The 25,434-nt window shown below is 44.1% G+C and overlaps 1 protein-coding gene and 1 long non-coding RNA gene across 2 annotated transcripts; one reads left to right on the forward strand and one right to left on the reverse strand.

The window, feature by feature from the left end:
• Positions 1-458: 458 nt before the first annotated feature.
• On the forward strand, positions 459-12,804 carry slx9 (SLX9 ribosome biogenesis factor). Its single transcript, XM_064326800.1, has 6 exons — positions 459-837; positions 2,331-2,445; positions 9,205-9,273; positions 10,411-10,570; positions 11,879-11,947; positions 12,207-12,804. Exons 1-6 carry the CDS (start codon positions 613-615, stop codon positions 12,325-12,327), a joined length of 759 nt encoding a protein of 252 aa, XP_064182870.1. The 5' UTR covers positions 459-612; the 3' UTR covers positions 12,328-12,804.
• Positions 12,805-14,473: 1,669 nt separating this feature from the next.
• Positions 14,474-25,427, reverse strand: LOC135250483 (uncharacterized). The gene is made up of 4 exons (XR_010328941.1): positions 25,151-25,427; positions 18,428-20,852; positions 18,245-18,304; positions 14,474-17,695 (listed from the first exon to the last, which is right to left on the reverse strand). It is a non-coding gene; the product is annotated as an uncharacterized LOC135250483 (long non-coding RNA).
• Between the last annotated feature and the right edge of the window lie 7 nt (positions 25,428-25,434).

Here is a 25,434-nt window from a genome sequence, read left to right on the forward strand (position 1 = left end):
TGAAGGTTTAGCTGCGGGCTCAGTAGTGGCACAGAACTTGTAGAAGGCGCCCCCACCAGTGGGAAACAAGAATCGACAAGTCGGGAAGAGCTGTGGCTAGCAGACAATAGAATTTGCTGGCAAACGTCAGGTTTGTTAGGGATTCATTACATTACATTACATTTATTTGGCAGATGCTTTTATCCAAAGCGACGTACAAAAAATGAATTTCATGGTCATAGACAACTACTAAACACAGGTTCAATAAGATACAATACTTATTTTGTACAGCTATTTCTAGCCAAGAACACAGTTTAGTTCACACAGTGAACACTACTCTGACCTAACCTCTGCAAAGCCAACTAGGCAGAAGAATAAGCGACAGGATTCTACCTCCATCTGCTGGATGTTGGTAGTAAATAATGTCTGGATGAAAAAAAGTGTGTCGGAACTCCAGACAACTGTGTCGGTTTAAGACCGGTCAATATTTTGCGTTGCACTCGTCCATTGTGGAGCCCACGCTGATAGAAGAGAGTGCAGTATGTGCATAATCCTGCTGAAACATTGTTTGTCAGCTGAGTGAAGACTTAATCATTTGTTGAATTAGTTGCAGGGTGCATATATCTTGTTAAAATGGTAGGGAAGATAAAGCGAACCCGACAGAAATTCCATCAGGGAGCAGTGAAGTTTGTTGCCGATGGTGAAGCTACAGCCACATCAGTGTCACTGGGCCAGGGACCAGCGCCGACACCAGGAGCTGGAGGTGCGAAAGGATCTCCACTCCTGGAATTAAGCAGAAAAACCAGCGTGGGCGACGCTTTACACCAGATACAGAAGCACGAAGACGCCAAACAGAAGGTGAGGTTAAGTGACCTACATTATCTGTAATGTAGCTAGCTGACATTCGCTATCTAAATTAACTGTTTTTGGTTTCCAAAATTGTAATGCCTTCGTCAGCATAGCTGTCTCATAGACAGGAGTCCAGAGTCAGCCAATGATGCCATGTGCTGGTTCACTTTGTTTCGCTGTAATGACTCGGATCTGCTTTGCCATAAAGAAAAATTAGGTGGGATGTAAAACAGACCAAATCGACTTCAAGGAACACATTTCTGGAGCAATTCAGAAATTTTACCGTTTAGGTTGCAAAATTTGTGATGTAGGCTTTAATGATAAACGTATAGCTCACGTGAATAACATAGAGAATGATTCCCTTTTGCTATAAAATCAAGTTCCTGTGTCTCATATATTTCTGTATTTTAGCTTAACAAATATTTATGACGTCTGCTGACAACAAAAGTGTTACAAAACATACTGAAAGACACTGCTAAAAAACGGCTTATACCAGCACAAATTCCATGCTGGTCCAAGCTGGTTTATGCTGTTCTTGTGCTGGTTTAACTGGTTGACCAGCATGACTCTGGTGAGGCTGGTCAACCAGCATGGTCTTGCAGGTAAAGCTGGTTGACAAAGAACTAATGTTCTGTTCTGTTATTGTAATATTGTTTATTGTTCTTGTTCATGGAATGATCATATTCTTATGGAAACCTGAAATAGTCTTTAATTAGTTGCCAGCACACCTCAAACCAAATAACATTAATACTTGTGAGATTTCCAAGTGGTCTGCCTGCAATCACCATGTCTGCCTACCAACACACTGGCATACCACCATACTGGCATCCCATGCTGGTGACCAGTGAACCAGTGTCCAGAACACAGCATACGCTGGTCATACTGGTAACCGCCTGTGTTGGTCTATGCTGGTTTTTCCAGCACGGAAGTACGTTAGAATTACCAATGAAATTGGTCAATGAAAGTCATTAAATAAAAATACTTCAGGGAATCTATCAAATAAATACAAAAAATAAGTTCTTTTCTGAAGACAAAATCTAAATTCTTGAATTGTTATGGTAATCTAGTTTCTCGTCACTGATATTCAAATAATATGACGTGTCACATCGTTTATTAATAGAATATTTTATTTTCCAGAACCAGATATAACGTAGGCTAAATGTCACAAAAAATGACTTGCCTGGTATTTGTTACTTTTTAAATAGATTAATATGAATAGCTTCACTGAATTCCATGACATCTCGTCGAAATAGTAAAAGGGTTGAAATGGTTATTGCACACCTTTAGAAAATAAGAAACAGCACTTGTTGAGGAGCAAATTCTGCCGTCAGTGCGCAGCAAAAAGTCAACAATTTTCTATAGCAAATAGCTAGTAGGGTTTTTCACATCTTACCACACGATAGCACCTAAGGTGCTCAGTATGTGAAAGGTTGCAGTGAGGAGCTTTGCCAGGCACTTAAAGTGTTTGTAACACATATGTCTCATTGGGTTCTTTTAATCAGGTTTTGGATCCATTTCCTTCCTCGGTCTTTGCCGGAACCAAAATCAGCACAGAAGCCCTCGTCCAGACGTTGAAGTATGATGATCTGCCCAGCAACGTTATTTCTGTTGAGACAGGTCTGTTTAATCTTCTGCTGTCATAACTAACTTTGGCTTTCCCTGCTGCTGCCAAAATAAAGCTTAATGTCACCCAGAGTTAGCTAATGTTTGACTGTTATACTTTTTAAACAATAATTACACAAATGTTTACACTAATTAGCACATGGGCAAAAGTTTGCACTGAAATACTGTATCCATGGCAGAATTGTGTTTTGGGACTGTATTCCATTTGATTAAGCTCTGTACCCTTTTCCTTTATGTAATTTTTACATACTTGGAGAAAGTAGTGAGTTGGATGTTACACCAACACATGTTTATCTGAGGTTTATACTCCCAAAATTCCCAAAAAAATTAGGCATGACACTAACTCAATACAAGCTACTTTTGTAATCTAAAAGGGTAGGGTCTGGAAGGGTGCTCAGGGTGAGCTATTGAGTTATAACACCATTCCTCTCTGATGTCCGATGCTAAAACAATGGATTCCTCGTTGTTTTTATTTTTTAAAAGGAAAGCTCAGAAAGAATTCTGCACCCCAAGTTAGGATGGTTGATATATCACAACGGTTATTATTGAATAGAGTAATGGTTGTAGCCTCCATGTGGTGTATTGCCTTTCTTTTTATGTTTTCCTCTTTAATTATATCTGACATGGTAGTAAACAACCACACTTCAGAGGCTATTTACTTCTGGAAACAAAAAAACGTCACCACTGTTATCTATTGGGTGGCCTTTAACAGCCAATAAGCAGCAAGGCCTTGCAGCACCACGTGATGGACAGAAACACATCACATGATCACGTGGAAGCTGTATGACCATAGTGCTGATTGGCTGTCTTATCAACATCCAATAAATAACAGTGGTCTTGTTTTTTTCTCCGGAAACATTTCACACGGCCTCTTTAGTTGAGTTAAATGTGCCATATGGTGGCTTTGATCGTTATTTCATTCGATAATTATCGCTGTGATATATCGCCCATCCCTGGCCCAAACGCTCTGCTTTGTCTGGGTGGAAGAATGAGAAATCTGTGTTTGAAGTTTCTGAAGACACTGACATATAGATCCTGTGTGAATAAATGTTTAAATCCAGATTTTTGTATATTTAATGTTTGACTCCCTCTTGCAACGTCATTGAAAGCCTATGGAAAGTCATTGTCTAAGAATGAATGGTAAGAACCATGAGAGAGCTTTTGTGAGAGGAAGACTGAGCTTGCAGTTGAAACGACATGCTACAACATAACCCCTGCCAAAGTGAGTCTTGTCCATAGAGAAAACATTGGCTCATTTACACTGGTAGCTGCAGTCTGTAGTAAAGCTCCTCCATAATTCTAATCCTTGCAGCTGTGCCTCTGACATTGCTGTGCTGTTCTTCAGTGCTCCTCCAGGGGGCAGTAGCAGAGCAAGCACAGCAGCTTTGTGTCACTTGGGATTTGAACCAGCAGCCCATCCAGTCAGAAATTCAGCCGTCCGATGCCATTTTCAAGTCCTGACTCTTCACCTTTGGGTTCTTGCTGAATCCCTGAGGGTGCTTGTGATGAGTCATTGAATTGAGCTCCTGTCAGACGCTTTTAATTGCGTCACTTAAACTGCTGGTCAGGGAGACTCAGCATGGCCACCTGGCATATTTACTGGCAGGAGCAGTGAATTTGTGTCTCCGGGCAGAACTGAGCTCTTTGACAGGCTGTACCAGCATTTTAAAGGCATGTTCACAGCCGTCTCGTGGAAGATTCCGGTGAGTTGTATCTGCCAGTGTTTTCAATGCATTACAGGCATTTAGCAGACGCTCTTATCCAGAGAGACTTACATAACATCATTACATAGCATTTACATTGCATCCATTTATACAGCTGGATATATACCGAAGTAAGTTAAGTACCTTGCTCAAGGGTACAACGGCAGTGTCCTACCTGGGAATCGAACCTGCGACTTTTAGGTTACAAAACCGGTTACTTGCCCATTATACTATACAACGCCCGACCTGGGGACCCAAGTGTGTCACCCTTTAAGTGTGCTCAGCGTCTTTCAGGTGTTTTCTGTCAGAGTGCAGGGGTGCAAGCTTGCCTATCTAGTGGTGAAGGGCTTGCAGATGAGAGTTGAGTACAACTGATTTTGTGCTTGGCTGCGCTGTTGTGTTGATATGAGTTTATTCTGGACACTTCCGTGGAATAATTCGGAGGTATTCCTCCTCACAATCTTGAGTGGTCGCTGCTGGTAATTCCAGCGCACTCTGTGGTTTTCCACTCCGGATTCCTGAGGCCTGCCGCTGATTGGCTGCAGGCCCACGAGTGTACTCCTCCCCTCTGTACACGGCCCCCCTCATTGGTCATTCAGCGCCTGTGGCGGCGTTCTCGGGACTACAGCAGAGTTTAGTGCTGATTTTTAAACCCCTGCCAGGCCCTCCCAATGAAGCGCAGTGAGAAATGGCAGCAGACGAGCTGGAGATTCAGTAAAACCGTTTCTGTTACTGTGGGGCCACACCCAGTTTAAATGGATGTGATGCTGTTTAAGTAGCTGCAGCACATATTACTAAGAACTTTCTCTGTCTTTAGAAGCATTGTTACAAAAATCAATCGTTTGTGAGAAGTGCAGTGTGACGAATGGCCAGTAAGCCACCTTCTGCTGGACTGCTGGGTTTGCCTGTGTTGACTACCTGTGTCAAGGTGGGGAGTTTGTGCCAAAATGGCATCTGTGTGGCACTGTGCTGATTGTTGAGGAGAGGACAGCTTTACAGTGTCATACTGAAGGCATTTTTTTTGGGAAACAGGAAAAGATGCATGTTTTTGTTTACAAAAGGACTCTTCACACCAGATACACAGAAGCTATTCATATTGTGCACTAAACAGATCGTAATAGGTCTTCTGACTGTGAATCCCACACACGTGGTGGTGGGGCGGGGGTAGCGGCACATGCTGGCTGTGTTTGCTGTGAATCCCACACACTGGTAGTGTTGGGGGGGATTTGTGTGGTTGCCAGATTTGTGTGGTTAGGAGTCAAGGATTTCAGATACACAGCTGGACTTTTGTCAGTTCTATTTTTAATAAAATTGTTTAACATGCTTATTTGCTCAACATTTAGTAATTATCACCTAATTTCAGGAGGGTTGACATTTTCATAAGAAATATTTATGATTTGATTTGGAAAACAAGTTGATTTGTTTTTCTAGCATGCACCACTGATGTTACGCTATCCAGTGATATGCATCCTTTCCAGGGCTGTGCATCTGCAGTTTGTAATTATGATAAATCTCCGCTTACCCAGTCTGTACCGTTCCTCTGCCTAACACAGTGGGTTTTTATAATGAAATTAAATGTAAATTTTGCTCTGATTAATTGATTTGTTTGTGAATTGGGATGTGGAATACAGTCTTCACCCATAAAAGGGGATGAATTATTATCTCTATTTAAAAAGTGTAGACATGACTACCATGTGCAGCCTAGACCTCTCCATCTTGGCCAATAGCTGCGCAGAGCTGTCAGACTGGGCCAATAGCAGCAGAGAGCTCAGCGCTCTGTCTAGGCCAATAGCAGCACAGAGCTCAGTGCTTCATCTGGGCCAATGGCAGCACAGACCTCTCTATCTGGGGCAATAGCAGCACAGAGCTCTCAGACTGGACCAGTAGCAGCACAAACCTCAGCGCTCTGTTTGGGCCAATAGCAGCACAGAGCTCTCAAACTGGGCCAATAGCAACAGGGAGTTCAGCGCTCTGTCTTCGGTCAATATCAGCACAGAGCCCAGTGCTTTGTCTGGGCCAATGGCAGCACAAATCTCTCCATCTGGGCCAATAGAAGCACAGAGCTCTGAGTCTGGGCCAATAGCAGCGCAGATCCTCTGTGTATGTCGATTGCCTAATTAAATGAACAGTGTGTTATAATTAAGAGAACCACCATCTAGCTGATGATGACAGGAGGGTTTGGGGGTGGTTTTGGCAGATGTTTCTCTGCAACAGAGTACGATATTGATCTGAACAGAATGACCTCTAGACACATCAACATTTGCATGCTCCAAACCTGCATCAATGTGGCACAGGCCATGGCAGTTAATCTAGGCATCTGTTTGCCGTCAGCATGAATGTTATGCTTGCACACGCCCAGGACATTTTACAAATGCAGTATCACCATAGGTCGTCACGCGTTGAAGGATTTGCGTTCTGTCATTCACAGACTTAGCACAAAATTGATGGTCGCGTGATGTTTGTCTTTAAACTCACTGAAGTGGTAACTACATAATCTAGGACGACTTTTAACGGGTGCTGAATTTATCAAACTCTTATGCCGCATCAGCCTGGATTCAGGCCGCACCTCCATTGGTCAGTTTGGTATACGCAGCCTGTGCGTGCCATCATTGCAGTCCTAGCATATATGTGTATCAGTCCAAATATAATTTGCTTTCACATGCTAGTCTGTACCTGAGTTTATGATAGAGGTTGCAGTGATGTAAGAGTAAAAAAAAATGTATGAAAGTTTTTTAAAAAGCTGAGTTTTAGTTTAATTCGAAGCACTGATGCCACCGTTTTGTTTCTTTTTCAGACAAGGTCAAATTAACTGTTCACAGTTCCTGGAAACTGAACAGTGAACCAAAACACAGAATTGTAACAAGAAAAAAGTAGTTGTCCTCATAGTTTGTCAGGGCGTTGGTTTCCATAGATATTTTTACTCATATTTTCTATCCAACCACAAGATTTCTGCTTTGCCCACAGAGTGCACTGGACAGTTTTCTTTTCTCTCTAGAAACAGACAGTTTCTGCACATTGCTGTGCTTTTAACCGTTTCCCCTTGTACTGGTTTTTGTAGCAAATATCCTCTTTGAAAGTACAATAATGGATATCACTTTACACAAAAGCTTCTTGTAAAGTAAAGAACACTTCAGATCATTTCCAGTATGGTGGTATGCTGTTCTCTCTGTTGTAATGGTAATCCTGTTTGGTCATTCTTATTACAAAAAAGGATGCTCCAGAAAACTATTTTGTATCTTGTGATGGATATTCCTGCATGACCATGTCCACTTGTGAAATTGAACTGACCAGTGAACAAGCGCTATTGATTGAACTACAATTACTGGTAATGAGTACTGTTATTCCTGCGGGGGTTTGTAATGATCTCATGTGCGTTGGAATGAGAATGACAGACAGCTTTTATTGATCTGACTCTGTGACTCTGCTTTTATCCATAATTTCAGTTTGATGAAGTAACTGAGTAAAATCATGATCATTGCTGATGATCATGATTTTACTCAGCGGAGCAAAATCACGCTTTACTGCAGGCCGCAGCTCCCCGCTGCAGAAACGCATGCTGCTTTTCTGCAGGCCACAGCTTTCCACTGCAAAAACAAACACTGCTTTACTGCAGGCTGCAGGTCTCCCCTGCTGAAACAGACGCTGCTGTACTGCAGGCTGCAGCTCTCTGCTGCAGAAACAGACTCAGCCAGCGCTAACAGATGAGCTTGGTGAGCCAGAGACAGAGAAGCAGAATAGCTTGCTCTATGTCCGGAGCAAGGGGCCGACTCAAAAGCGCCCGTCTCCCACAAAAGTGTAAACGTATTGATGCGGTTCCCCCAGCAGGAGATCCGGTTTATTCTGTACCCTCTGAACCGGAGAGGGCTCACTTCTGCGTCACTATAAACCGATCCCAGCAGGGCAGTAAAATGGGCTGCCGGCACAGTGGCACTTCATTTCCCGGGGTCACCGCGATTCTGAAGCATCGATCCGATTCTCCTCCTCCTCTAAGGACTGTGTCATCAGGTCGTGCCGCGCTGAGAAGGGCCCAGAGTCTCTGCCAGACGTCCTCAGACGATGTTCGTCCAGTTTTAAGATGAGTCTTTGTTTTTCAGCGGCGAACAGACTGTGGATACGGTTCTGTTAGCCACTTGACTTGTAGCTGTTTTCCAGTGCTGCTGTCAGCCCCATAGTTCAGTGCAACATTGCACGCTTTTAGACTGCATTGGGGGGTGGGGGTGGGGGGGGGGGGTGTTGTGTTACATTAAACATTAACTCCCAGCTTTTAATGCATCTGCGTACATATTTGCTTTAACATCAATAATGTAAATTATTCTTTCACATCGAATGAAGCTCACGTGCGCTGCATCGTTTCCTCTGCCGATGGAACCCGCTCCAAAGAGGTTCTCGAGTCCCAGGAGAGAAAAAGAAGCAGGACTGTAGCCCGCGCATTAAGCGCAGGATCATACATAATGCACGTCCGAGCACCTAAACTGGAAAACTGAACAGCGGTAGGGCTGAGGCAAGGAGACCGTGTAGAGCTGAACGCTCAGTTCAGGGATACTAGCGGAAGAATTAAAGGCGCAGATTCACTGCTGTTGCCACTTACCGTGTAATTACCGTTTCTGCCCTGTGGGTGGGCACACACACGCACACACACACACACACACACACACACAGACACACGCACGCACGCACGCACGCACACACACACACACTCACACACAGACACACACACGCACACGCACACACACACGCACACTCACACACAGACACACACACACACACACACACACACACACACACACACACACACACACACACACACACACACACACACACACACACACACACACACACACGCACACAGACACACAGACACACGCACACACGCACGCACATCATGCCCAGCGCGCTTCCTTCTTTAGGTTTCTAATGTGATCCCGTGATTGAAAAGCACACGTCCCTCTCGGTCCGCTCAGGTATGTGAACCCCTGACCTCAGAAGCTGGGCCTTCCGTGTTCTCAGCGTCCTCTTCGAGGAGGTAACGCCGCAGGTGCGTCTTTTTCAGGGACGGAGAAGAAGAAGCAGCAGTCGAAGAAGGAGAAGATGAAAGAGAGAAGAGAGAGGTGGCTCAACAGTGAGTATGTCCTTCGTGTTGAAACGTTTCAGGAAAAAATTACGAAAGAACTTGAAACTTGTTGTGCGTTCAACAACCTTAATTGAGCAAGAGATTGGCTGTAACAAAAACCAGCATACACGCGTGTCCCCAGGACCGTATTTGAGAACCGCTGTAGATAACACTATGCGGATTTGGCTTGTTCTTTGCTTTATCTTTGAATTCTTCATTATCTACCAAATGGTTAGTTTTAGTGGCCATGTGCACACTTTCACCTCTAACTGTGCCGATTGATTCAACTCCTGCTGTCTTTAACTTAGTTAACTTTTTTTTTTTAACCTCTCTATGCAATCATTTACAATATAGAACAATATGAATATGGGCATTCATTCTCTCACATTTCTGACAGAATGTGGCTCAAAGCATGAAAAGCATAATTAAGAAGAATGAGCAGCCTGTTAAAATTGTGGTTGTGGTGTTTCAGTCTGTCCCTCACGTTTACGTTCATCGCGTTCTTGTTCTGAATATTCCGTCACTCTGGAGTTGGTCAGATCTTCAGGCGACGAGCGTCTTAATCCGCTGCTGTAGACTTCTCGCCGTCACAAGGAACACTTCCTGCCTTTCATCACCTCCAGCTTGTCCCCTCAGTAATGACGCTGAACTCTTTCTGAATCCATGCAGGTGATTGTGTGCTGTCTGTGTGTGGTGGTGCTGCTTGTCTGATTGCGTAGAACTGAAAGCCCAGTCTATAATGCGCTCACATGGTGCTGGAGCAGAGTGCCAGTATTGACAGATGGGTAGACACACTTTAATAAACGCTTTGGCCGCATTCCAGCCTAATTAAAATCCACAAAACAAGGTCTGGATTGTTTAAGGTGGTTTTATCCTCTAGTCGATATCATTCTGTTTTCTGCTTGGAGCTGACAGGCTTTCACAGTCACCTGCATATTCAGCTGCCTTCACCAACAGGGGGCAGTGTTTTTCAGTGCTAGGCTTTAAGTGAGACAGTCCTAATGTGTCTTAACAGCACTGTGCTCTGATGAGGACCCCGGTGTTTAGGTGGAGGAGGTCCTGGTGTTGGGGCTGAGGAGGTCCTGGTGTTGGGGTGGAGAAGGCCCAGGTGTTGACTCTTCGGCGGTTCTTTCTGTCACGCCACAGAGATCGGCGCCATCACCCGGGCGAGGGAGCAGCAGGCGGCGCAGGCCCGCAGGAAGGCCACGCCCGTGGTGGGGGACATGCGTCCCCTGGCCGACGCCCTGCCGGAGCTGTCCCAGCTGGTCGGCAGCAGCAGGACGTCCACGCACCGGAAGGCCAGGGTGTGAGTACCTTTATGGGGGACGGGGTACATGGTATATCTGGGGGTGTGTGTGTGTGTGTGTGTGCATGCATGCATCTGCGTGTGTGCGTGCACACGTGTGTGTGTGAGTGATTTCTTCATAACAAACATCTGGTGTGCTGAAGAGGATTTCCATGGTAACAGCTGGGAAGTAGAGTTAGGGTTTAGAGTTTAGGTAGGTCACCAGGATCTTCCTCTGTGGTTTAAACTGAGCCACGTTTGTATCAAATGTGGCTCTTTGATACAAACCACTGTTCCATTTGAGAGTGGTGTAAAATTGACTATAGAGGTATAGTTGAGCATTGCGGTCCTCTCCGATGTTGTTGAGCAGAGCTGGGTGAGAGATGTTGACTGGGGATCAGGTCCACTCGGTTCACATTGCCCTCTCCGTGCCAAGACATCAAGCCCATTGGTTTGTAGAATTACTTCATTCCTCAGTCCTAGATGAGCTCGCAAACCTTTTATAGTTCTCCTCAACCTGTAAAGTCATTGGCCCACTAAGGAAGCGTAGCACAATTGATAACTCTCGCTCGACAGTGGTGGGGAAAACACATTCATCTCCTCAAAGGAAAATAAGATCTGGGGCTGGAAAATGTGTGCGGTACAGATGAAGAAATTAGCTCTACCACCACGTTGCTCTCGCTAGTACCACAGACCGGCTCTGAGGCTCCGAGCAAAACGCAGAGTCTCTTTCGAATGAGGTGGGCCAAGACGACAGACTCTTCAGAATAGATGCCTCGCTATGCCCCCCTGCTAGTCTTTGGGGGCCCTGTCTGTCATTAGTGGTTTATAGCGCGTGAACTGGTGAGGGTGGTTGTGCTTTCGCGGGTTTCATGGCAACCGTTCATTCAAGATCAGCGGGAAAAAATGATTACATATTCAGCCACTTTACCGGCAGCATCTGTTCGTATGACCTCTTCTCTAGCCGACAGGGCCGCCGCGTCCACCGGGCTGAGGGCATCGTTTATATAAGTGCCCGTTTGTGAGGCGACCGATCGTGTGTGATGAAGCACTCCACACACCTGTTTCAGTTCCCATAGCATGCTCAGGCACTTTAAACAGGGAGAGTAATCTGTCTCCAAGGCTACTACCACATTCTGTGCCAAGCAAAAGCAAATCCAGTTGGTTCCATGAAGGTCAGTCTGTCTATACTGTGAAGGTTATATTGTGGGAAATTTACCGTTTACGGTATCTGTGTTTTTGATTCGAGTTGGATGATTTAAATATTTGTCATTTGTCTCTTCCTATCACCTCCTCTCTCCCTTCTTGTCTCTCTTTCCTGCTCCCCAGCCCAGTGAAGAAGAAGCCAGATCCCACAGACTTCAGTTTGATGAAACCGGCTCAGAAACGCAAGCTAATGTAAGTGTCCATGGGGTGTCGTCACCTCTGCTATCACAGCAACTGTAGAGCAGTGCATTGTGGGCTGGCTTTGCCCTCCACCCTCCCTGCACATGATGATGTAATCAGACGCGATTCGTAAAAAAGGCACTTTGACTGCTCCAGTACGACTGCTTCAGTGTCACTGCTCCACTTGGAGCAGTAGCTGGACCCACAAACTGGGGCCTTCTTGTGTATTGCTACATTCTTTGAGACCATGTGCATTTTCTTCTTCTTTCAGGGAGACTGAGATCACCAGGTTCAGCGAAGCCGTGAAAAACCCCACCCTAAAGACCAACCCCCTGGCTGCCATTGGTGAACAGCTGAGGAAGAAGCTGAAACAGGAAGAGGAGCAGAGTTAACCCCTCCCCCCCCTGGCTAGGCTTCATAGTAGTAGCGGAGCAGAACTTAAACTCAACTGCGTCTAGCAGGAGGGATAGCCTCCGCACAAGGACTCCAACGAGTGCACAGGACCCGCATGAGTAACTCTCTCTCTCCCTCAGACGCCACTCATTCACGGGCCGAGCTTTTAGCGGAACGCCCCCGGGACGAGTCCTGACAGGAGAGAGCACGCAACACCGCCGTTCTCCTGTAAACTCTCTCTCTCTCTCTCTCTCAGCCCATGACGGCAGTCGCAGCGGAGCAATTGCTGCTGACTAGCAAGCCTCTGCATTCCGCTGTTTTATACACATTTTTTTTCAAGGACTTTGTAATCAGCGGCCTCTTAAGAAGAACCTAAATGTTGAATGAATGTTTTTGACACGGAGAGAAGACTGTGCGTCGATCGTTCACTGTTCCATTTCTTTTCCCTCCATTAAAGGGGAGATATTTTGAAAGTCTTAATGCTGTGCGGTGCTTCATTCGGACATTTTGTGCCCTCCTACGGTTCAGTCCTGATGTGTTTGATGTTTTCTGTGTAACGTGCGAGTGCGTGCCGAATAATAAATGAGCGCGCTTGAAAGCGTTGCCGTGGAGAAAGGGCTGCGGTGGAGTGCTGGAGGAGTGGGCCGCACCGGAGGGCTGGGTTGAGGTTTGTGTGAATATTACTCCACGCTCCCCCCTCGTCTCTTCGCTGAGGAAATAAACAAGGGAGAGTTGGAGGGAAAAGTGAGATAAATGACAGGAAAACAGCTCAGGCTTTTACAGTGAGGCAGCTAATTAAGGTGGTCTCAGTGGCAATGGTAGTCTCAGTGGTAATTATGGGGGTCTCGGTGGTAATTACGGTGGTCTTACTGGTAATGCTGGTTTCTGGAATGGTGATGTCTGTGATAATGCTGGTCTCAGGTGTAATAGTGATCTCAGAGGTAATGGTGGTCTCAGGTGTAATAGTGATCTCACTGGTAATGCTGGTCTCAGGTGTAATAGTGATCTCAGTGATAATGGTGGTCTCAGGTGTAATAGTGATCTCACTGGTAATGGTGGTCTTTGGTGTAATAGTGATCTCAGTGATAATGCTGATCTCAGGTGTAATAGTGATCTCACTGGTAATGCTGGTCTCAGGTATAATAGTTATCTCAGTGATAATGGTGGTCTCTAGTGTAATAGTGATCTCAGTGATAATGCTGGTCTCAGGTATAATAGTGATCTCAGTGATAATGCTGGTCTCAGGTATAATAGTGATCTCAGTGATAATGGTGGTCTCAGGTGTAATGGCACAATAATTGGCAAGGGTGACCCCCCTGAAGAGAGGGCATGGATAGGTTTCCATGGAAACACCATGCCCACTTACAGGCCGGGGTGTTCATTCTGAGAAAATCTGAGCGGCGGAGGTCCAGCGCTGACCAAGGCCATCGGTCCTCATTATTAATGCATCACAGGAGCGGTTCTGTGCCGGGCTGATAAACATACATCTCTGGCCTCTCCGCGGGCGACCAGCTGAAGAATAATCAGGCTTTTTGTACAGCCTCCCGAAACATCATCCCTGAACAGGCATGGATTAAACTCGCTGAATGATTGGTGTGGATTTATGTAAAGAGAAGTGTGTTTTTGTAATGTCCTCACTTTGCTGAGAGGTTATTGCATTAAAAGGGGATTATGGGTAAGCTTGTGGTGGAAATATTAGATGCAATTACCTTTTCATAAAGCGCTTACATTTTAATCATGCAGATCCAGGGCTTTTCCGTGGCTGCACCACAGCATGGCACGCTACCATTGTTGAAATATTCTGGGCTAGAACAGAGACTGTGTAAAACAATTTGACTGTGGCATTGTGGTTTTAGACGTCTTTCAGATGTCAGAGGAAGTCCTGGAATGCTGTAATTTGGGTAGTATTTTGTAGATTCTTCTCTGCTCAAAGGCATGAATTTTAAAAGCAGGGGCCTGAAGATTTCACAGTTTCTCAGACCTAGCTGGGTTTCTGTTGAAAATGAATGGTTCCAAGATTGGTACCAAGTCTTGGCACCCTGCACAGGCATGTCTACAGAGTGCACGCCCGCGTGTGCGTGGGCAGTTTGGCGAATGTAAGTGTGTGTGTGTGCGCGCGCATACGCGCACGTGCAGTGGGGTGAGTTCAGGTCAAGTCAAGTTTATTTATAAAGCACATTTAAAAACAACAGAAGTTGGCCAAAGTGCTGTACAATGAAAATTAAAAAGATGCATAAAATAAATAAAATAAAAGGTATAAAATACAATACACAAAGACACAACACATGCCAAGCATTAAGACTAATACGCCAATGTAAAAAGGTGTGTTTTTATGTGGGATTTAAAAGAGTCAATGGAGTGGGAAAACCTAATAGAACATGGTAGACTATTCCAGAGCCTTGGGGCAGCATTGGAGAAGGCACGATCGCCCTTGGTTTTTAACTGGGACCGAGGAACAGACTGGAGCAATTGGTCAGAGGATCTGAGAGGCCTGAAGGTGGAATAGGGGCAAAGGAGGTCAGAGATATAATGTGGTGCCAAACCATATAGTGCTTTCAAAACAAATAATAAAACCTTCCCGATTCTGTATTTGAAAGGCAGCCAGTAAAGAGAGGCCAATATAGAGGAGATGTGGTCCCTCATCCTAGTGCTAGTCAGGAGCCTAGCAGCTGCATTTTGCACTAACTGCAGCCAAGATAGGGATGACTGACTGACTCCCATGTAAAGGGAATTACAGTAATCAATACGGGAGGAAATGAAGGCATGTGAGACAATCTCCAGATCCTTAAATGAGAGGAAAGATTTTAGCTTTGCAATGGCTCTAAGCTGGAAGAAGCTACCATGCACAACAGAGTTGATTTGTTTGTCAAATTTTAGGGCTGAATCAAAGATGACACCAAGATTTTTTGCACACGTATGCAGATTTGAGGACAGCACCTAGGTTGGTGGCTAAACCTCTGGTGGAGTCAGGAGGACGAAATATGATAACCTTCGTCTTTTTCTTGTTAAGCTGGAGAAGGTTTTTCACTATCCAACTTTTAATGTCCTCAAAGCAATCAAGGACAGACTTAATGGAAAGATCATCACCGGGTTTCAGCGGCAGGTACAGCTGTGTGTCATCAGCGTAACAGTGGTAGGAAATTCTATGCTTATGAAAAACAGAACCAAGGGGGAGCATATACAGAGAAAATAAAATAGGACCTAAAATAGAACCTTGAGGTACTCCACAAGTGATAGGTGCCGTGGAAGAAGAAGAGTTCCCTATTTTAACAGAAAATGTTCTATTATTTAAGTAGGATGCAAACCATTGTAAGGCAGTACCCTAGATACCAACCAACCATGCTTAAGGTGGTCCAAGAGAATAGTGTGATCAACTGTCAAGAGCAGCGCTAAGATCCAACAGAATTAAAATAGCACAGCTTCCTGAATCAATGGACAAGTGTAAGTCATTAGACACCTTAAGGAGAGCCGACTCAGAGCTATGGTGTGGCCTAAATCCTGACTAAAATGTTTCCAAAATGTAATTGTCATTTAAATGGGGAGAAAACTGAAAAAACAACCTTTTCCAGAATCTTTGATAAAAATGGCAGTTTAGAAATGGGTTGGAAATTGTTAAAAACTGCCGGGTCTAGGTTGGCCTTTTTAACAAGACGGTGGACCACTGCGTGTTTAAAACAGGATGGAACAAAGCCATTTACTAGGCAGTTATTTATTATTGACAGAATACTAGGAGCCGTGAACAAAGACGGCAGAATACTATTGAGTTGCGTGAGTGTGCATATGTGTGTGTGTGCATGTGCACGTGTGCACGCACATGCAGTGGGGTGAGTAGCGTGAGTGTGCATGTGTGTGTGTGTGCAGGGCAGGTCCATATGGCTTGTGGGGACTGCTCTGGCCATGCGTGCCTACATCTGCATCAGTCACATGCTTTTAAATGGGCTGTGCTGCATTGCTGCAGGCACAGTATTCTGGGACAGCAGCATTGCACGGTTCAGTACCCTCTTCTACCACCTCCCTTACTGACGCCAGAGGGGGAGTCTGGGGCAGACTGTGTGGGGGGTTGGGTGGGATGTTAAAAGTGGTACTCATTTGGGCGGGGCTGGTGATGGAAGCAGCCCATTTCCTCTAGACCAGTCAATACGTGTGGGACAGTTAGAGCACTCAGAGTCAACTTGATGTTCAGACTTTAACTTCGATGCAAAATCCAAACCAACAGGGAGGAGGACCAACCTTGAGTTCCCTCAGTATCAGAGTGCAGCCAAAGGACATGATCAGCCCAGCTGTGCCACACCGGATGGACGTTACCACCCGGCATGTGCACTCTCTGCGTCTGATAGGGCAGTGTGTATGCATGCACTGCATGTCTGATAGTGCAGTGTGCGTGTGCATGCACTGCATGTCTGATAGCGCAGTGTGCGTGTGCATGCACTGCATGTCTGATAGCGCAGTGTGCGTGTGCATGCACTGCATGTCTGATAGCACAGTGTGTGCATGCACTGCATGTCTGATAGCACAGTGTGTGCATGCACTTTGTGTCTGATAGCGCAGTGCGTGTGTGTGTGCATGCACTGCATGTTTGATAGCGGTGTGTGCTTGCACTGCATGTCTGATAGCGCAGTGTGTGTGCATGCACTTCATGTCTGATAGCACAGTGTGCGTGCATGCACTGCATGTTTGATAGCAGTGAGTGCGTGCATGCACTGCATGTTTGATAGCAGTGTGTGCTTGCACTGCATGTTTGATAGCAGTGTGTGCTTGCACTGCATGTCTGATAGTGCAGTATGTGCTTGCACTGCATATCTGATAGCGCAGTGTGTGTGCATGCACTGCATGTTTGATAGCAGTGTATGCTTGCACTGCATGTCTGATAGCGGTGTGTGTGTGTGTGCATGCACCGGATGTCTGATAGCGCAGTGTGTGCATGCACTGCATGTTTGATAGCAGTGTGTGCTTGCGCTGCATGTCTGATAGTGCAGTGTGTGTGCATGCACTGCTTGTCTGACTGCAATGTGCAATGTGCATGCTATACCCCTGACAGTGCAGTATGTGCATGTGCTGCATCTGACAGTGCAGTGTGCACTGTTGTTTTCTATGGAATGATTCAGGCCATCACTGATGGATGTCCTGAAGGCCAGACGTTTGATGGGAACCTCATGCCACACACCCTTACCCTCATCACATGATCTTTCCGCTTCACTTCCTGCCCCTGCTGTTCCTTCACTTTGCACTGAAGAGATGCATGGCAGAAGTTTCTAAAACCAACTTTCAGTGTATCCTCACTACCACCCCCCAGGTGTAAGAGTTTGAGTAGGAAAGTATATTTCCAGTGCCTTCTGGTTGCCTGGCAACACCAAAAACCATTGCCTCCTGGACAGAGATGGAATAGAAACAGAAAACATATGTCATTAGTTATTAATATCCATTTCTATAAGAAAAAAAATTCATAGATGTAGCTGGATCCCTTCACTGTTATGTAATAGAAAACTCAGGACTTTTAAAAGGCTATTCTATCAAGTTATCAGCATGAATGCATTTTGGTTTGCTGGTGTGTGTGGTTTTAGTGGCAGGGTTGGACCAGGTGCTGCTATGAAGTATAGTCATCTGTGCATATTTAAGAGGTGTGGGGATGCCCAGTTTTGGCTTCCTGTGTTCTAGTCCAAAAGCTCTGGCCTCCACACGTCTGCCGTGTGTTAAAGACGAGCCGGGTGGTCTGAGTATGGCCGTCTCCCAGGATAGGATAAAAGAAAATAAAAAAACAGTTGTAGTTGCATGGCTACAGAGCTTCTTTGCTCCCTGGTGTTTCATTTTGATTGAAGGTAATGTCTGTGTTCTCCTACAGTTTTATCTTGATCTGGTGGGAGGGTGCAGCTGTTGCAGGATTGGTTTACTTATATGTTGCTAAAGCCCTTGGATTACCTGATTGGTTTGTTGAAATCTGTTACATGGCATCCCTGCAGAAGAGCAGATGGGTCCCATCTGGAGTAGTGTTTCAACAGAGCAGAGGGTTCAACTCACACATTTCAAATCTCTCTATGAGTGTAAAAAGGTAGAAATAATTAGAGCACCTGGCAGAGGAAAAAATAGAAATCCCACACATACCTGTGCCCAGGTAACTCTGCTTTGGCTCTGCAATGGGTCACAGCTTTTAGGGTTGAAGCCGATGACCATCGTCTATAACTTCTGTAATCGGTTTGATAGATTTGAAAAAGAGGTGGTTATTCAATGCTGAATAAACTTAAGAATTTACTGTCCTTGTATGGTCTTGCAGGAACAGACAATTTAAAGATTTACTGTCTTATGTATTGCCCCTCATGGGTGAGTAAAATGCTCATGTCCTTATTAATCATCAATATCAGTGATAAATATCAGTACAAAACCACTACTTACTGTAATCAATGGGCTTACAGAACATGCAGATCACCATGAACAGTTTAACACAGCTAAATAAACCACAACTCACAGAAAAGGAATATATGACACATACAGGTACTTTAATCAGGCACCTCGAACAAAGACTGCAAGATTAAAGTCTTTCAAAAACCAATGAACATTTTCTGATAGGCTTGCAAGGATAAATGAGTTGTTTTCTTGACATTTTAATCAGTTGTTGCATAATGAATTTCATCTTCTACCACTCCTAGATCACCCCTACAACACATTCAATCAGTAATGCTTTTTAATATGTGCGTACAAACTCAAATATCTGTGATTTGTGAGGCCCTTGACTATCACTCTCCCTGTTTAGGTGGTTGGTGCTTTTTAAACTTAAGCGTTATGGAACTCAAGGTCTTATCACACTGCACAGGTGACTGAAGAGCATAGGAAGAACAATGCCTTCTACCTCCCTGATCTGTGTGGTAGTGAGCGTGAGAGGAAAAGAGCAAAATCCATTTGCACTTCATGGTGGCAAAAAACAAACCTGATTTTGAAATGTCTGTTAATTAACCATTTACTGACCAGTTGTCTTTCTGTCCTGTCTAGAGACCAAACAGGTGGCATGGTCAGCCATGATGAACTGGCATTAGAATTGCTATGGAAACCATGCAGTGAGGAGAATGTGGCGTGAGCCCAGGTTGTATCCAATTGCCAAATTCCTGTGGGCGGACATTTTGCCATGCAGGTGAGTTTGGGCTTGATGGGTGCCATGCCTGACATAAACAGGCATGCCTTATTCTGCCTGTCTCAAGCGGAACACAGTGCCTGCTCAGCATCCGAAAAACGCCCAGCTTTTATTTCTGTTAGTAGGAGCCGTCAGATGTTCTTAAGGAAACACCCCTGGTGAAGGGAGGAAGGAACAGGCGCTGCTGCTGCATTCCCCACTGCTCATAGAGTATAATAAATGGGCTCTTATTATACAGATAATGATTGAGAATAAAAACGGAGCTGTCAGTGCTTTTCTAACTCCCTCCATCTGTTTAGCGTGCCTGTATGTCTCTGCCTCTATTCAGTGCACCGGTATGAATCCCAGTCTCAATGCGACACCTGTATGAATCCCAGTCTCTATGCGACACCTGTATGAATCCCAGTCTCTATGCGGCACCTGTATGAATCCCAGTCTCTATGCAGCACCTGTATGAATCACAGTCTCTATGCAACACCTGTATAAATCACAGTCTCTATGCAGCATCCTTATGAATCCCAGCCCCCCACAGCAGGCGCACATTGTGCACGTTCATCCACCGTCTCCATCCCACAAATCCTTTCACTTCCATCGGCCAGTGAGCAGAGAAAGATGGCTAGTGCAGTGTAAAGCCAGAAACAGTAATTAATAAATCACCCTATGTATGCCTGAAGAACAGTATTTAATAAATCAGCTGCATATGACTGAGTAAATATTTTAAAAATTAGCCTGCGTATGACTGCGGAACAGTATTTAATAAATCAGCCTGCGTACGACTGAAGAACAGTATTTAATGAATCAACCTATGTTTGACTACCACATTGTTTTCAGTGCTATTTCATCCTGCAACCTCCGTGGGCACAAATTATGAGACCTTTGTGCTGCCTGTAGGACCTTTCAAAGGGAAATCTGCAGTCTCAGGCTCAGTTAGGTGTAACTGGATTACCCAGCACACTCCCTATGCCGCAGTGAGACGGTAAGTGTCTGAATAACATCAGTACTTTGCTGCTGTTCGGTAAGCAATCAATCAATCAATCAAATTTTATTTATATAGCGTATTTCACAGATATTGTTACAATACGCTTCACAGTAACCCTAGCCTAAACCCCCACAGGAGCAAGCCTAAAGCAACAGTGGCAAGGAAAAAATCCCTGTGGCAGATGGGGAGAAACCTCAGAAGGAACCAGGCTCAAGGGGGAAACGCATCCTCCTCAGGGTGTAGATTGGCGACCAACATGGTCAGTCAATAAAGGTGCACTTGTGCCCTCAGAGGATGTTGTCAATCGTGAGCGTCAACTCATTTAGTCAGGTGACTTCTTCCACATGTTCATGAATGGCGCAGAAGCGGGCCTTCATGCAGGTGAGCTTTGGCTTCCAGGAAATTGTTTCTGGCAGGGATCGCTGCTGTTAAAACAAACCGCAGTTAAGAGTTGGGTCGAACCCTTAATATGTTTGACACAATCTGGCAGTTACTTCTGAGATATCACCCTCTGGAGAAAATTTGGGCCAGACTTTGACAGAGCTTCTGTTGAACTCAGGAGACTCAGGAGTGGCATATTTTAAATGGGCTCTATTCTGAAAATAATAAATCATCACAAATTTGAGTTGGCTGTGCAGCATTTGGTAATATAACTTGTCAGATGGTATGACCAACTGGTTCACTACAAGTCAAGACAATACATTAATATAAGAACATACAAAATAATTCAGATATCAATAGATAATATAGATTTCCATTTGGCTGTTAGTAATTCTAAATAGCAATTACTCATTGATTCAGTCTGTAAATGCATCAAAGTAATCCTTCTGATAATCATATAATTCTACTACGCACAATGTGCGATAATGCTCATTCCCATTGATTTAAGTAATTTCATTACAGTGTCAAGACTTTGTTAGACAGTTGCAATAGCAACTGGCCAAACATTTACTACTACACTAAATCAGCTGACAGCTGACATTAAGTTTGTAGCTTGTAGCTAATGCAAATCAAAACAAACTGTAGACTGACAAGTTTATGTTGGAAAGAAAACATAAAAACAAAGAGCTATACACAAGTGGTCAGTAAATATGTTACATTTGACTCCAAATCTCATTAAAAAAAGAAAATAACAGTTAGTGAGACCACTTGTCCAAGCTAACATTCTAGTTAGACTGCACCAGTGGTAACCAACTCAGTTTCTGGAGATCCACTGTCCTGTTGGTTCTCACTCTAACCCCAACAAAGCTCACCTCATTCAATAGCTATAGATCTTGCTGAGCTGCTAATTAGTAGTCAGGTATGCCAAATTAGGGATAAAATGAAACAAAATGAAAACCTACAGGATGGTAGATCTCCAGGAACAGGGTTTACACTGGTCTTCACTAACAGGCTTATTTCTTCCAGAGGCACTGTGGTTTCCTTCTCTCCACATTCATTCATTACTGTCAACTCTGCCCTCTCATTGGACCTCGTCAGCGACATTGTAAAAACAACCTCTGCCCCCCCCTCTTCTGGGCAGCAGGTCAGACTCATACATCCCCTTATCTGGCAGCCATTCATAACTGCAGAGTATATAAAGAACGTATTGTAAGTTAATAAAATATCTGATCTAGGTCACAGCAATGCAATTGTGAATGTATTCTTATCAGCAACAGTATACAGTGCTTAAAATGCAGGGCTTGTACATTAAATTTTGATGTGGCTGCGCCTAGAGGCATAACTGGTCATCCTGCATACAATACTATGGTACGATATATCCTCGTTAATATGTGTCCTCCCTCGATGCTGCGACTCCATCATGATGGCTACTTTTAAAAACCTACTAATGGACTTTTCCTTATGAGTATATCAGATATTTCCCAGCTTGGGACATTTGTCATTTTGAGTTGATGCAACAGCATTATGGGGGAATCTGAGGTCTGCAGGCCAACAGTAATTAAAATAAACTGCTATGGCAACAGGAAATATTTAGGTCTATGTGCAATGCCTTACATTCGTAACATTAATGACCCCAAATTACTCTTATCAACATCCGTTCTGATGTCATTTATTTATAACCAATTAATATTGTCCCTGTCAGACTGAGATGTGGGAATATTCAAACACCCCTTTTCCACACTGAGGGGCTGGGGCATGGGGGGGATAATACCAGCATTTTTCCTGTCTGAAGTGTGCTGCTCGCCTTGTGTCAGGCTATTTTATTTGGCTCAACAGACGGTCTTTTCCTTTGCATGCCAACACTCAGCAGAGAAGGTGTTTAGATCGTTCCCTCTTGGGAAAGTGTTCCTTCTCCTTGATGTTTACCCTCAATCAGCAAAGTTAAGGACTAACAAAAAACGGGTATTTGTTGTGCTCTCCACCTCCATTTATAAAAAGAGAAACGGCTCCAATGCTGTCTTACTCTCAGTCTTTTATTTTCACCATCAACAAACCTTTTCCTCTCTCTGTTCAACTTCACAAGGGCTCACACGCTATGCTATGTCTTACTTTAGTGACACATTTAAGTAAGAGAATTAGTTAACAAATGACTGGAAATCATTGGAAGATGACTGGTATCATTATATAAATGGCCACTACAAGAATCCAAAGCAGATTCATGAGAACAAAATTTACACTATGGAAACACCAAAAGATTTATTAGAAGATGAGTCTTGCGTAAATGTATTTTCCCAGAGAACGTAACAATAAAATAAAAGCAGACTTCGTATTTTACGCGACTGCTGTTCTCCAAAGTCCTTATCAACATAATGATTGATATCCATTCACCAAAAACAGAATGCCATACATATTGGTGATTGGGACCTGCAGTGGCCAGACTCCCCCCTCCATACTTATCATTAAGAATTTGCCACAAATAAATGGCTGTGAAAGTGAGAGGGAAATCACAGGAAGTGTACAGCGGCAAGCTGTCACACTTATCATGTACACCAGGCCTATTCAACTAGCGGCCCGCGGGCCGGATACGGCCCTTTTGAATTTTTCTATGGCCCGCAAGAGGCTGCCTGCAAATCAGGCTGGCATGTGTGTGATATGATAAATAAAACTAAGGTACATATCTCTGAGCTACTTTGAGACATCTGAACCATAGACTGTATGATCTGAACCAATATGGTATTGGTTAGGCTACATCTTTTTAAAGCACCTATGTGCTGTGATTGGCTGCAACAGGATTACACCCGCTCCGCACCTGCCATTCACTCAGTCAAGCCTCACGTTGCATTCTGGGCTGGCGGGCCACAGAGAAACTCACGTTAGCTAAGCTAACAACAAGCTTCAATATGTCTCTCTCGAGCCAAAGAGACGTAAAGTTAATTGTGAAAATCACCGATTTCAGAACGAATGGACTGACAAGTATTTATTTACTTTGCCAGCCGTAACCATAGCTTTCCTATTTTTTTGTATGGACTGGCGGCTGTCTGGAATTGATTATAATGATACCATTAAAGTGAAAGGAAAGGGATGCGCGTGACTAGTTTATTCCATGTAGTAATATATCTATTAACATTATACTGTAAGAGTTATTTGTAGCCATTAAATGACAAAGTATTCTGTGTGGCACATGAACCCCCAGTGATTTTCCTATTTGGCCCACTTGCTATTGAAGTTGAATAGCCCCGATGTACACTATGAAGAAAAAAATGTTCAATATTATGGAATATGGAAACCCACGCCAAACCTCAGTCGCTGTTATGGGGGGGGGGGGGGGGGGTTACAGACATGTTAAAACCACTACACTGTATACTATTATAATAATAATAATAATAATAATAATAATAATAATAATAATAATTTTTACTAAATGTGTGATACCAATACTTATTTAAGCTATTTACAGACACTCAAGAGCATAGAAGTGCTTTGGCACCTGGGGAGACACCAGTATAACGGGGGTCCGAGGGCATGCTGTTCATGCAGAGTGAGGCTGATCTGTTAACTTGACTGTGACCAGTGGCAGAAGTACCGGTGCAACCCAAAGAACGACACGGTTCACAGATTTATTTTTGCTACAGGCCAAATAACGACACCCAAAGAACGACACGGTTCACAGATTTATTTTTGCTACGGGCCAAATAAGAAGCCCCAAAAGAAATTGATCATTTACTGCCATTATTCTTATTACAACCACAATACTATATGGCACCAAGCCCCACCCCACCCCCCAGGCTTCATTTTATTTTTCTTATGGGGTCCCCCCTCAATTCGAGCCCTTTCTTCACCGTCACACCACTTCCTCCAGGTGACGTCACAAACTAAGCAGGAGGTTCATGACATCTGCTATACATATTTTACTAATTTTTTTCAAGTATACATATCCCAAATGTATATTTCCACCAGAATACCTTTCATGGAACAATTTACAGTAGCCACTACAGTAGCCTAAAGAGGATAGAATGGACATAAGAATGATTCAGAAGAATAAATCATGTCTGCACTGTCTCCACAATAAATAATACTTTCTGAAAGGGGAACAACCTGGAAATATTCCTACCATGATGCTGCATGAAGGAAAAAATTATAAAAAGCAACTTGAGAAGTTGTAGGCTTCTGTTAACATGAGTAAATTGGCCTGTTACTATAAGGACAGAACTACCTAGGGCAGCGACCTCCATTATTAAGAACACAAATGTTTTCCTAATTGAAATAAATGGATATATTTAGACATGCCACCAGCCACCGATGCACAAGCACATTAATAACTTTTCTTCTCAGAGGAACGTACCGCATGCTTGTTTCGTCATTAGAACCATCTGGTTGCTTTCGTCCCTTTCCAATACAGCACTACCGTAGGTCGACTCCAATCTTTTTTCTCTGATGGCTGCTGTTCGCTCTTTGATCGCACCGACTTCCTCTCATCATTTTAAAAACGTGAATTTGGAGCGCTTTTAACACACATTAAAACTTAATTAACAATACCCAGTGTTTCTTTGGGTAATATTTCCCAGTTGTGTGAGCTCTGCTTCTGTTGTTTACATGCACCGTTCTGGGAGGAGCTGCAATCAAACT

This window comes from Anguilla rostrata, chromosome 3, assembly GCF_018555375.3.
Source record: "Anguilla rostrata isolate EN2019 chromosome 3, ASM1855537v3, whole genome shotgun sequence".
Taxonomy (NCBI): domain Eukaryota; kingdom Metazoa; phylum Chordata; class Actinopteri; order Anguilliformes; family Anguillidae; genus Anguilla; species Anguilla rostrata.

Excerpts from the sequence above, each read along its gene's own strand:
- slx9 (XM_064326800.1), top strand. The coding sequence starts at position 613 with ATGGTAGGGAAGATAAAGCGAACCCGACAGAAATTCCATCAGGGAGCA. Across the intron at positions 838-2,330 it reads ACGAAGACGCCAAACAGAAG|GTTTTGGATCCATTTCCTTC; the intron begins GTGAGGTTAAGT and ends TCTTTTAATCAG. Across the intron at positions 9,274-10,410 it reads AAGAGAGAGGTGGCTCAACA|AGATCGGCGCCATCACCCGG; the intron begins GTGAGTATGTCC and ends GTCACGCCACAG.